Source organism: Orycteropus afer, unplaced genomic scaffold (assembly GCF_000298275.1).
Source record: "Orycteropus afer afer isolate SDZICR_OR568_19922 unplaced genomic scaffold, OryAfe1.0 scaffold00396, whole genome shotgun sequence".
NCBI classification, from domain to species: domain Eukaryota; kingdom Metazoa; phylum Chordata; class Mammalia; order Tubulidentata; family Orycteropodidae; genus Orycteropus; species Orycteropus afer.
In genome coordinates, this window is record NW_006921983.1 from 2740871 (window position 1) to 2754274 (window position 13404).

The 13404-nt window shown below is 36.9% G+C and overlaps 1 protein-coding gene across 1 annotated transcript in view; it reads right to left on the minus strand.

The window, feature by feature from the left end:
* Window positions 1-13404, minus strand: part of LMBR1 (limb development membrane protein 1) — a 318251-nt gene that overhangs the window by 61805 nt on the left and 243042 nt on the right. The window contains exon 10 of the mRNA XM_007953475.2: window positions 934-1014. Within this exon, the coding sequence (XP_007951666.1) occupies window positions 934-1014 (81 nt within the window). The remainder of the gene's footprint in view (window positions 1-933; window positions 1015-13404) is intronic.

Consider the following 13404-nt stretch of genomic DNA (forward strand, 5'->3'; position numbering starts at 1 on the left):
GCCCAACCTTCCTTCCAAGGAGTGGCTGGTGGGTTTGAACCGCCAGCCGTCTGGTTAGCAGGCAAGTGTCTTAGCCACTATGCTACCAGAACTCCCTAACAATAAATATGTATGTTAAAAAAAAAGTCTGAAAAATAATGTAAAATGTACCTATCTCTAGAAACTTGAAGAGAACAGCAAACTAAAAATAAAGAACATAAGAGAAATAAGAAGAACTGTAAATGTACAACAAAGAAAATCAACAGAACAAAAAATTATTCTTTGAGTCTATTAATAATTTAAGACAAGTAGGGTGACAATGAGGGAAAAAGAAAATTCCTATTATAATCAAAGAAAAGCAAGAGAATGTAAAGATCTGATGTCATTAAAACATTAAACCAATACTGGCATCTATGTGTTATAAGAAAAATAAAATAAAACTAACTTTTGTTTATTTAAACCACTTTGCTGGTTTACAGTTATCAGCAGATGAATACATTTCTAACTGATAAAAATATAGCATCAAGTAATCTTCTTTTCTTTGAAGAGTGTTTTATATATATATAAAAAAAAAGCAAGCAAACAAAAATAAACCTAGGCTCATCCTCTCCTCAAACTAAAGGACAGTTTTTATCAGTAACTTTGGACAGATTAGAAACTCCTAACATAAACTAAGGGAGCTCTGGTAGCATAGTGCCTAAGGCACTTGACTGTTAACCAGAAGGCTGGTGGTTCAAACCCACCAGCCAATCCTTGGAAGGAAGATGGGGCAATCTACTTCCGTAGTGATACTGCCTTGGAAACCCAAGAAGGGGTCGCTATGAGTCGGGTCCAACTCGACGGAACATAACAACAACAACATAAACTAAAAATTCTATCTTTTTTAAACTTTAGTAAAGTCTTTAATAAGAAACCAAGACCAAGATACAAGTCATGGAACAAAATGTACAATACCTAATTTTGTCTTCAGAGTCTTCACATTTTCAAGTTCTTTTTCTAAGTCTATTATATTGTATTCCACTGATGATGACAGCCCTGCCAAAAAAAAAAAATAGTTTAGAAGTATAACATCAGAGCCTGCAACACTATACAACATCTTAGTCTTCACATTAACTTAAAATATAAAATGATATGCTGCAAATCTTGATAACTGTTTATAAAAAACAAATGCTGCTGTGATTCACAGAAAAGTATACCCATTTCTTTAGCACTAAAAATTTCCATATATGTGGTGATCAAGCCTGTAAGTTTCTTAGAAAGTTTCTTCCCTTGGTAAGATTCTTATTTGATTTATTATTATTATTGTTTATTAGAAAATTATCACAGGGTTATTTCAGAAAGTAAAAGAAAATCAAGAAATTGCCTCTCCCTCATTCTACTCCCACCTCTCTAAGGTAACAATTATTATATCCTTCTTTATACTCACAGAAATATACACAGAAAAATAAATAATACACATAACATCTTATTATCTACTTTATAAAAGCAGGATCATATCATATACATTAACATGGCACTTGATTCCTTAGTTACTAATACATCTAAGTTGACAAGTAGCTCTAACTCCTTAACAGATGACTACTTACAGATGTTATTATATTATAATATTATTCAGTATTACTCCATTTATGAATGGAGTTGTCTCAATTTTTTTTCCACTACAAATAATGTTGCAATAAACATTTCTGTATGCACATCCAATACATTCTGGTTGTATTATTTCTATACAACAGATTCTCAAAACTGGAATTGTTGAGGCAAAGGGTATGTGCATTTACAATTTTAAGAGATATTTCCAGGAGAATTCCCCTAAATATTGTAATAATTTACATTTCTACCAACAGCTTTTGGTATCCAGTTTCAAGACTTAGTTTGTTAAGAACAGATTCTTAGATATGACACTGAACACACAAACAAGAAAAGATAAAATACATAAACAGGACCTTATAAAAATAAAAAATTTTTGTTCATCAAAAGACTTTATCAACAATGTAAAGTGACAACCTACAGAATGGGAGAAAATTTGGGAGAGTCATATATCTCTGATAAGGGTTTAATATCCAGAACATATAAGGAACTTTTACAACTTAACAACAACAACAAAAAGCAACCCAATCAAAATGGGTAAAGGTCTTGAACAGATATTTCACCAAAGAAGAAATGCAAATGACCAAAAAGCATGTGAAAACATGCTCAATGCCATTAATTATTAAAGACATACAATCAAAACCACATATAAATGAGAAACCAGCATTCATCAGTGGTTACCACGGATGGGATGGGGAGGGAGAAAGATCACTCTCTAGAGAGTAGACACTTGTAACTGGTTATAAAAAACAAATGCTGTTGTGATTCACAGAAAAGTATACCCATTTCTTTAGCATTAAAAATTTCCATATATTTGCGGATCAAGCCTCCAAGAAGGGTAACACTGAATACAAGTTAAGTATGCACAACCTGACCAAAGTAAATGATGAAACTAAAAAGTACACAAAAACAATGGGTGTTTTAGTAAATGCTATAGCATATACAGGTAGGTATGCACACATGTGTATAAATACACATATGTGTATATATACATGTGTATAGATGGGTATTATGTATAGGCATATGTATGTACATGTTTGTATGTGCTGAATATACACAAACACCTTGAAGTAATCAGTCACTGGGCTGGGGGTTTAGGACCACAATTTGAGGGGACAGCTAAGTCAACTGGCATAACATAGTTCATAAAGACAATGTTCTACATCCTACTGTGGTGAGTGGTAACTGGGGTCTTAAAAGCTAGCAAGTGGCCATCTAAAGTGCAAGTATTGTTTTCTCCCCATCCAGAGCAAAGAAGAGTGAAGAAAATCAAAAGTGCATGGAAACAATTAGTCTAAAGGACTAACAGACCACACAAACCCCAGCCTCCATGACCATGAGACCAGAACTAGATGGAGTCTGGCTACCACTACTGATCACTCTGAAAGGAGTCACAATAGAAGATTCTGGACAGAATGGGAGAAAAATGTAGAACAAAACTCAAAAGGATTTAAAAAAAAAAAAAAAAAGGCACACTGGGCAGACAGAGACTGGTGGAACTCCCCAGACTGTGACCATTATTTACCCTTCAAGCCTGGAACTGAACTCATCCCTGTGACTCAACTTTCAGCCAAACATCCGACAGGCCTATAACATGAACAGTAACACCAGGGAAGTATTCACTCCTTAGAACAAGCAACCACAGGAGATGAAAAGGGCAGCATTTGTCCAGGGACAAAGCTCAGAAGGCCAGAAGGAATAGGAAAGAAGGACAAACGGAGAAGGGAAACAGTGAAGAAGTGGGAAGAACGTTACATTGTAGGGACTACTATCAATGAAACAAAACATAGATGAATTGTTGAATGGAAAACCAACTTGCTCTGTAAACTTTCACTCAAATCACAATACAAAGTTAAAAGAAAATAATCTATACGAGATCAAACATTTACTCTAAAGCAAAGATGAAAAGGTAATGGGGGCATGGAAACAAGAAAACAGAAATAATGAGAATGATGAAATATTGTGAAAAATGTAACCAATGCCACTGAACAACTTGTAAGAAATTGTTAAAGAGGAACCTAATTTGTTGTGTACACTTACAATGAAATACAATAAAATATTATATATTAAAATAAAGATACAATGAGATATCACTTTACACTCACTAAGATGGCTACGATTTTTAAAAAACAAAACAACAGGGGTTGACATGGATGTGGAGAAACTGGAACCTTCATCCATTACTGATGGGATTTTAAAATGGTACAGCCACTGTGGAAAACAATTTGGTGGCTAATCAAAAAGTTAAATACAGAATTACCAAACGACCCTGTGGTGTAGTAAATTACATGGTATGGCTTTTCTAGCCATAGTCTTTGTAATTCCCCCTTTGCTGTGAGTAGCTGATTGTTAAAGTTATCCACCTGGAGTATTTCTGTTGGAGTGGCATGAAGCAATCTTCTGGGAAGTTCACTCTATCTCAGGTGTTTAGAATTCTGATGTTTGGGATTGGTTGGTTTTGGCCACTCTGCCAGGATCAAAAACGAGCCCTCCTAAAGGCAGGAGGAGAGAGTCTCTCTGACTGTCAGCTGAGAGAAACCCATTGCTGAAAGAAACGTGCTGCTGAGAGAGACATGAGAGACGTGCTGCTGAGAGAGAGAGACACAAGAGACATGCACTGCTGAGAGAGAGAGACGTGCTACTGAGAGACTAAGAAAGATGGCTGGCTGCTAAGAGAGACAGCTGGCTGCTGAGTGAGATGGTCAGCTGAGAGAGACTGAGCATGTTCCTGAACTTGAATTGTAGCCTGTTGCTTCCCTAATAAACTCCATAATCTGTGAGTTCTGTGTAGCCACTGCAGCGAACAGCAAAGAGGTAGTGAATGCTGTGGGAGGAATGGTTGGTATCAAGGTTAGTAAGAGGGCTAAAGGGTGGTGGCATATCTGGCCTCATAAGAACAGGCCTTGGGCTGCTGATGGTGATTCTGTCTTCTTCTTGTGGGATTAGAGGAAGCCAGAAGGTGCCACCTCCTTGTCCCTTTAGCAGACCCAGAATTCCACTCCTAGGTATATACCCAAAAGAATGAAAGCAGGAACACAAAGATAGTTGTATACCAGTGTTCAATGTAATACTAGTTACAATAGCCAAAATGTGGAAATAATCTAAAGTTCTCTCATCAAATAAATGGATGAGAGGGGACAAAATGGCGTCCTGTTAACAAACTACCCCCAATCCTTCTAAAACAAAGACCCAGAAAAATTGAGCAGACACAAATAATGATCTTCAAACCCTGAGCATTAAATGAGAGTATAATGAATTTGAATGAGTGCTGACTGGAAAGGGAGAGAAAGTGAGGACAGTGACTGGGGAGAGAGAAGCAGCAGGGATTTGTCAAAGAAATGCGGTCATTTTAAGGCAAAGAGACATTATCTGTGGATGAAGCAAAACTTCATGGAATCCACACAGCGATAAAGACACAGTGTAGACAGATCTGTAGGAATTCAAAATAAGCAGAATACACGCTGAAGCTAAGGAGAAGAAAGTGCAGGGAAATGAGTCAGACTTCCAATGGCACAAGTGGCCACAGAGTGAAGAGTGAGGAAATGAAACAACTCACTATCAACAAACAATAGTCGTTTGGGCTGAGGGCTCATGCAGGAGAAAAGGCCTGTGTTGGGGCAGCTGGAGGAGCTAGACTCAGGGCAACATTTCACTTGATCCAATCTGGGCAGGAATTGGATAAATGGCTGTGTGCACCCAGAAGGTCACCAGACTCACTCCAGTGAATTCTGACTAGGAAGATGCATTCTCTGCTCAAACAAACACATCTTCCCAGCAATAAGGGTGAATCTTCCTCCCACCCCCACCAGACCAGTGACTAGGGAAGTCCCAGTCCCACCCTCCTGAATCCTTGGCCACCTCCTCAGCAGCTCAGCCATCTGCAATAATGCACTCCAAGCAGACAGAGCTAGTGGCTGTGCCTCAGCCTTCCAGTGAATGTATCAGTGACTTATCTTTCTCACACTGAATGAAAGAGGCACACTCCCATAATCTCCTCTCCTGGAGGCACCACAACCACCTGCTCCCAGAGATGCCATCTGACCATAACTACAAAAGCCCTTCTTCCTTTACTTTCTTATTTCCTTCAATTTTGCTTCCTTTTTATTTGTTCATTTCTCCTTTCCCTTCTTCTTTTTAATTTTTACTAATCTTTTTTCTTGTTTCTATTTTTTCCTTCTTCTTCTTCTTTTTTTTTTTTTTTTTCCCCCCTTTCTGTCCTATCCATCAAGAGGAGGACATTAACTCTCCAATAATCAGTTAGAGTTACTGCACCAATGACCTCAACCAACTGGCAAGCACCACTATCAGCTCCTGCACCACTGGATCAACAACACAGAGTGAACATCACCTGTTCATTCCATCCACAGCTCCTATTCATGACAGAGATCCACACTCACATTCTCATGAATTATTCCACCAACAGAGAAAGATGGGACGTGCCCTTGCACTGCCCAGCTAGCAACCAAAGAAGCTTATCTGCCCCACCCATCCAGACATATGGAAACAAAGCAAAACAAAAAGCCAGGGGGAAACAAACCAACACATAAAAAACAAATAAAAACAGTAACTTCAAAATGTCTCAGAGACAACAGATAACTTCAATTCAAACAAAGAAGTAGGACAAGACAATGGCAGCAAGTGACCAAAATAACAAACTAGGAAACCTCCTCAAGGAAGAAAGGTAATAGAACTACCTGATAAGGAATTAAAAAGATATATATACATCACCTCCCAAGAGCTCAAGGAAACGTAAGGCAAAGACAGACAATACCCTTGAAGAATTCAGGAAAGCAATACAAGAGAAAAATGACAAAACAGACAATTAGAAATCATACAAAAACAGCAATTAGAAATCCAGAAGATTAACACCAAAATTACGGATATAGATAACACAATGGAAGGACAAAAGAGCAGAATCAAATTGGTTGAAAAAAATGCATTATCCAGCTAACGTACAAATCTCTTGACACCAGTTTGTATGAGGAAAAATTAGAAAAAAGAATGAAGAAAACTTAAGAATTATGTGGGATAGTATCAAGAGAAATTAGTGTGACTGGAATTCCAGAATAAGATGAAGCCAAAAAAAAAAAAAAAAAGCTACAGAGAAAACTGTCAAAGACATGATAGCGTAAAATTTCCTCTATATCATGAAAGACAATAACATATCCACCCAATAAGCTCAACGAATCCCACCAGGATAAACCCCATGAGAAATGCACCAAGATGTATCATAATCAAACACTCCAAAATCAAAGACAAAGAAGAACCTTAAAGAAGAAAGTTAAGAGCAATCTGGGAATAACTAAATGTTACCTACAAATGGCAATCAATAAGACTAAGCTCTGATTTCTCAGCAAAAATCATGCAGGCAAGAAGGCAATGGGATGACATATAAAAAACTTTGAAAGAAAAAACACTGCCAACCAAGAATTATATATCCAGCAAAACCATCCATCAAATATGATGGTGAAATTATGACATTCCCAAACAAACAGAAATTAAAAGAATTTGTAAAAACCAGACCAACCTTACAAAAAATGCTAAAGGGAGTGCTTTGGACAGAACGGAAGACAACAAATTTGGATTAAGACACATGACAACACTACCTAGTACTCAATCCAGAAAAAGAATTTTCAAAACTAAAGTAATCTTATGAAATGGAAAATATAGAACCAGAAGTGTCAATCTGTAAATGACAACTACAAAGCAAAAATAGGAGATAAATGGTATAATTACAGAACTTCCAAATGGAGAGGAAGTTAGGAGGACATCAATATAGAACAGACTATTTCAAACCTAGGAAGACAAAAATGTACCTACCACAGGATAACCACAAAGAAAATTAATACCCTTTCCATCCAAACAAAAACACAAAAAATCATAAGGACTTAGTAAACACAAAATCAATAAAAATTAAAAAAAGGAAAAGTAAACATAATAATAAAATGAATCCAGCACAGAAAAATATTCAGAACAAAGAAACAATCAAAACAGCAAAAGAAAAACAAAAAAGAATAACAGCGTAAGTACATACTATCAGTAATTACACTGAATGTGAATATGTTAAACACATCAGCCAAGAGAAAAAATGTGGCACAAAAGATAAAAAACAAAACTTATCAATATGTTGCCTATAAGAGACTCATCTTATACACACACACACACACACACACAAATAAATTAAAAATCAAGGGATGCAAAAAAATCTATCAAGATAATGGCAATCAAAAAGGAGAAAGAGTAGCAATATTAATTTCTGATAAAATAGACTTCAAGGTGAAAACCAGCTTAAAGGACAAAGAAGGACATTATATAATGATGAAAGGGGCAACCCACCAAAAGGATATGACCATAATAAACATGTATGCACCCAATGTAAGAGTTCCAAAATACATAAATCAAACATTAACTGACTTGAAAGGAGAAACAATTTTATAATAGTAGTACGAGACTTTAACACATTTCAATGAAGGATAGAACAACTAAAAAGAAACTCAACAAAGATACAGAAGATCTCAACAACACAACCAACCAATCTGATGTCATAGACATATACAGAACACTCCACACCCAACAAAAACACACATTCTTTTCCAGTGCACAAGGATCATTCTCCAGAATAGATTATATGTTAGGCCACAAAATAGCCTCAATAAATAAATTTAATAACTGAAATACTACAAAGCATCTTCTCAGATCATAACAGCATAAAATTAGAAATCAGTAATAGGAAGATCGGGGGGAAAAATCAGTTGGACACTTCTACATCAACAAGGAGATCTCTGAAAAAGATATAAGAAAAATAATACCATTTGCAATCTCACTGCTGTTGAGTCGGATCCAACTCATTGAGACCCCTCCCTGGGTTTCTGAGGGGGTATCACTACGGAAGTAGATTGCCCAATCTTCTTTCCAAAGAGTGGCTGGTGGGTTTGAACCACCAGCTTTCTGGTTAGCAGTCAAATGCCTTAGGGAAGAATTCATGCCAGGGGCACAAAAGACCAATGCAAAGAAAACTACAAAGCACTACTACAAGAAACTATAAGAGATCTCCATAAACAAAAGAACATACCATGGATTGGAAGAATGAACACTGTGAAAATGTCAATCTATAGAGCCAATGTAATCATGATCTAGATTCCATCAACATTCTTTAAGGACATGGAAGAGCCAATCACTGAATTTATATGGAAAGGATTGGGGCCTCTGGTAAGCAAAGCACTACTGAAGAACAAGAACAAAGCAGGAGACCCCATATACCCCAATCTTAAAAACCTACTATATAGCCATGGTAGTCAAAACAGCCTGCTATTGGTACAACAGACATATAAACCAGTGGAACAGAATTGACAATCCAGAAATTGACCCATCTGATCTATCTATGATCACCCGGTCTTTGACAAAGGGCCAAAAGCCATTAAAGAGATAGTCTCTTTAGCAAATGGTGCTGCTATCCATTTGCAGAAAAATGAAACTAGACCCACACCTCACACCATAGACAAAAACTAACTCAAGATGAAAGATCTAAAAGTAAAACCTAAAACTATAAAGATTAAAGAAATAATAGGGACAAACTTAGCAGTCCTAATTAAATTAGGACATGGCATAAATACACTATCAAACAAAACCAAAAATGAACACATAGAAGAAGATAAACTAGATCAGTGGGACCTTCTAAAAATTAAATTCTTATACTCATCAAAAGATTTCTCCAGAAGAGTTAAAAGAGAAACTACAGATTGGGGAAAAAAAAAAAAAAAATACTTGGCAATAACATATCTGACAAGGGACTTATCTCTAAAATTTCTAATTTAAAACTTTTTTTCTTTCAGCCAAACAATAGACTGGTCTATCAGGTGAACAACTATAACAGGGAAGTGTACTCCTTAGAACAACTGACCTTGGGAGATCAGAAGGAGAGCATTTGGGCAGGGAGAAATCTCAGGAGGCAGGAATGCATAGAAAAGAAAGATACAAGCAAAAGGCAAGGAAGTGGGAAGAGTACTGTTGTGTTGCAGGGACTGCAGTCAATGTCATGAGAAAAATGTGTATGAACTGTTGAAAAGAAGATAAATTTGTTCTATGAACTTTCACCAAAATCACAATAAAAAGTTTTTGTTTTTGTTTTATATAAAAAGAAAAGAAATCCAAAGCAAGGAAGGGGAAAGAGGATGGGATAGAAGGATGAAGGGAAGGAGTGGGTTCAGGGAGGAAGTGGGAAGAATGCTGTTGTGTTGTGGGGATTGCAGTGAATGTCACAAAACAGAATGTATATGAATTACTAAATGGAAACTTAATTTGGTCTGTAAACTTCCACTCAAATCACAACAACAAAAAAAGAAAAACAAATGCATAGATAAAAACAAAATGTACTGTATATATATACACATACATATACACAGTGAATTATTACCAAGCCATAAAGAGAAATGAAATCCTGATACATACTACAACATGGATGAGTTGAATCGACTTGAGGGCAATGAGTTTGGTTTGGTTTTAAGGGAAAAGTTTACAGAGCAAATTGATTTTCTATCCAACAATCCATACACATTCTGCTTTGTGACATTCACATCAATTCCCACAATTCAACAGCATTCTTCCTGCTTCCTTCCTCCCCATGCCTACTCCTTCCTTTCTCCTTCCTTCTCTTCCACCTTCCTAGAGCAAATACTGCCCTGTTGACCTCATATGATTAATTTTTCTAATAAGTGCATACCCTCCTGGTATCACTGTTCACTTTATAGGCCTATCAACTGTGTGAAAGCTGAATCACAGAGGTTGAGTTCAGTTTCCAGCTGGAAGGGTATCTGAGGGCCATAATCGTGGGTGCTCCACAAGTCTTCATATGACCAGTAACCCTGGTCTTTATTTATTTATTCATTTTTATCATTTTGAGTTTTGTTCCACATTTTTTTCTCCCACTCCCCTGGGGATTTCCTATTATGGTCTTTTGCAGAATAGTCAGCAGTGGTAGCTGGGAACCATCTAATACTCTCTTTTCTTAGAGAACCTGGGGTCTCAAATGCACTGAAATGTCATACAGTACTTCCAGATCTTCTAAGTGTAATTATTTTACTTGTCAATATATAATTGATATTGGTAAGACAATGAAGGTAAAAATAGTAAAGAGATAGGTATTATAACCCAAAGTCACTAAAATTTGGCTATAAATTTTGTTTTCAATCTCTGGCAGCCAAACTAAAAATGAAATGATTAAGTTACAGAATTAGTGTATATTTCTGTAAAAGGAGGAGATTTTAAAATGTGAAAGCTGGGGTTGGGGGATTTTGAAAGCAGCTTTAAGGAGCAGCCCAGAGAGGGAGCCGGACACAGGGTGTAGAGCAGCTTTAAAGGTGCTTTGAAAGGAGGCCTCCTTTAAAAAAAGCCAGGAAGTGAGTAGAGCAGTTTGGAACAGCTGAGGGAGATAAACTTCACTGTCAGTTTGTTGTCCTGTGGTGGCTTGCATGTTGCTATGAGGCAGGAGGCTATGCCACCAGTGTTGCAAATGCCAGCAGGGTTACCCGTGGTGGACAAGTTTCAGCAGAGCTTCCAGACTAGGACAGACTCAGAGAAGGAAGAGGGCATCTACTTCTCAAAGAATTGGTCAATGAATAACTTATGAACAGCAGTGAAACACTGTCCGATATATTACTGGAAAACTTTATGAATAACCCAGAAATATTGTCTGGTATAGTGGCCAAAGATGAGCCCCTCAGGTTGGGAGGCACTCAAAATATGACTGGGGAAGAGGTGCCTACTCAGAGTAAAGCCAACTTTATGATATGGATGGAGTAAAGCTTTTGGGACCTCCATTTGCTGATGTGGCATGACTCAAAATGAAAGGAAACAGTGGCAAACACCCATTAATAATCAGAAAATGGAATATAGGAAATATGAATATAGAAAAATTGAAAGTTGGAAAACATGGGATGGAATGTATAAAGATCAATATCCTAGGCTTACTAAGCTGAAATGGTCTGGTTTTGGGCATTTTGAATCAGACAATCACATGATCTACTATGCCAGGAATGACTGATTGAGGAGGAACAGCATGGCATTCGTTATCACAAAGAATATTTCAAGATCTGTCCCGAAGTACAATGGATAAGATAATATTCATACACCTGCAAGGAAGCCCAGTTAATATTACTATTATTCAAATTTATGCACCAACCACCAAAGATGAGGAAATTAAAGATTTTTACCAACTTCAACAGTCTGAAATTGACCAAACATGCAATCAAGATGTGTTGATTATCATTGGTGACTGGAATGCAAAAGTTGGAAACAAAGAAGAATCACTGGTAGTTGGAAAATATGGCTTTGGTGATAGAAATAATGCTGGAGATTGCATGATGGAATTTTGTCATTTCTTCCATTTGGTTTAGCTACTTTCCACTCAAAGGCAAGTTTCAGAGTCTCTGCAAATACCTTTTTCAACAACACATAGGATGGCTATACACATGTACTTCACCAGATGGAATACACAGAAATCTGTGGCAAGAGGTGATGGAGAAGCTTAATATCTTCAGCCAAAACAAGGCCAGGAGCCAACTGTGGAACAGACCATCAACTGCTCATATGTCAGGTCAAGTTGAAGCTAAAGGCAATTAAAACAAGTCCATGAGAGCCAAAATATGACCTTGAACATCCCTCCTGAATTTAGAGACCATGTAAAGAATAGATTTGATACACTGAACACCAATGACCAAAACTCAGAGGAATTGCGGGATGACATCAAGAACATCATTCATGAAGGAAGCAAAAGGTCATTAAAAAGACAGGAAAGAAATAAAAGACCAAAATGGATGTTCAAAGAGACTCTGAAACTTGCCTTTGAATGGAGAGTAGCTAAACCAAATGGAAGAAATGACAAGATAAAAGAGCTGAACAGAAGATTTCAAAGAGCAGCTTGAGAAGATAAAGCCAATTATCATAATAAAATGTGCAAAGATCTGGATTAGAAAACCAAAAAGGAACAACATGCTCAGCATTTCTTAAGTGAAAGAGCTGAGGAAAAAGTTTAAGCCTCAAGTTGCAATACTGAAAGATTCTATGGGCAATATATTGAATGATGCAGGAAGCATCAAAAGAAGATGGAAGGAACAGACAGTGTCACTATACCAAAAAGAACTGGTGGATGTTCATCCATTTCAGGAGGTGGCATATGATCAAGAACCAATGATAATGAAAGAAGAAGTTGAAGCTGCACTGAAGGAATTGGTGAAAAACAAGCCTCCAAGAATTGATGGAATACCCAAATGGATGCTGTGCTGGAAACACTCACTTGGCTACACCAAGAGATTTGAAGGACAGCTATTTGGTCAATTGACTTGAAGAGATCCATATTTGTATCCATCCCAAAGAAAGGAAAGGTCATCCCACACAATGTGAAAATTATCAAACAATAGCATTAATATCACATGCAAGCAAAAATCTTACTGAAGACAATTCAAAAACAGTTGCAGCAGTATACTGACAGAGAACTTCCAGAAATGCAAGCTGGATTCAAAAGAGGATGTGGAATGAGGGATATCATTGCTGATGTCAGATGGATCTTGGCTGAAAGTAAACAATACCAAAAAGATGTGTACTTATGTTTTACTGACTATGCAAAAGCATTTGATTGCATGGATCATAACAAATTATGGATAACATTAAGAAGAACTGGAATTCCAGAACATGTAACTGTACTCATGAAGAATCTGTACATAGATCAGGAAGCTGTCATTCGAACAAAACAAGGGGATACTGCATGGTCTAAAATTAAGAAGGGAGTGCATCAGGGTTGTATCCTTTCACCATTTTATTCAATTTGTATTCTGAGCAAATAAT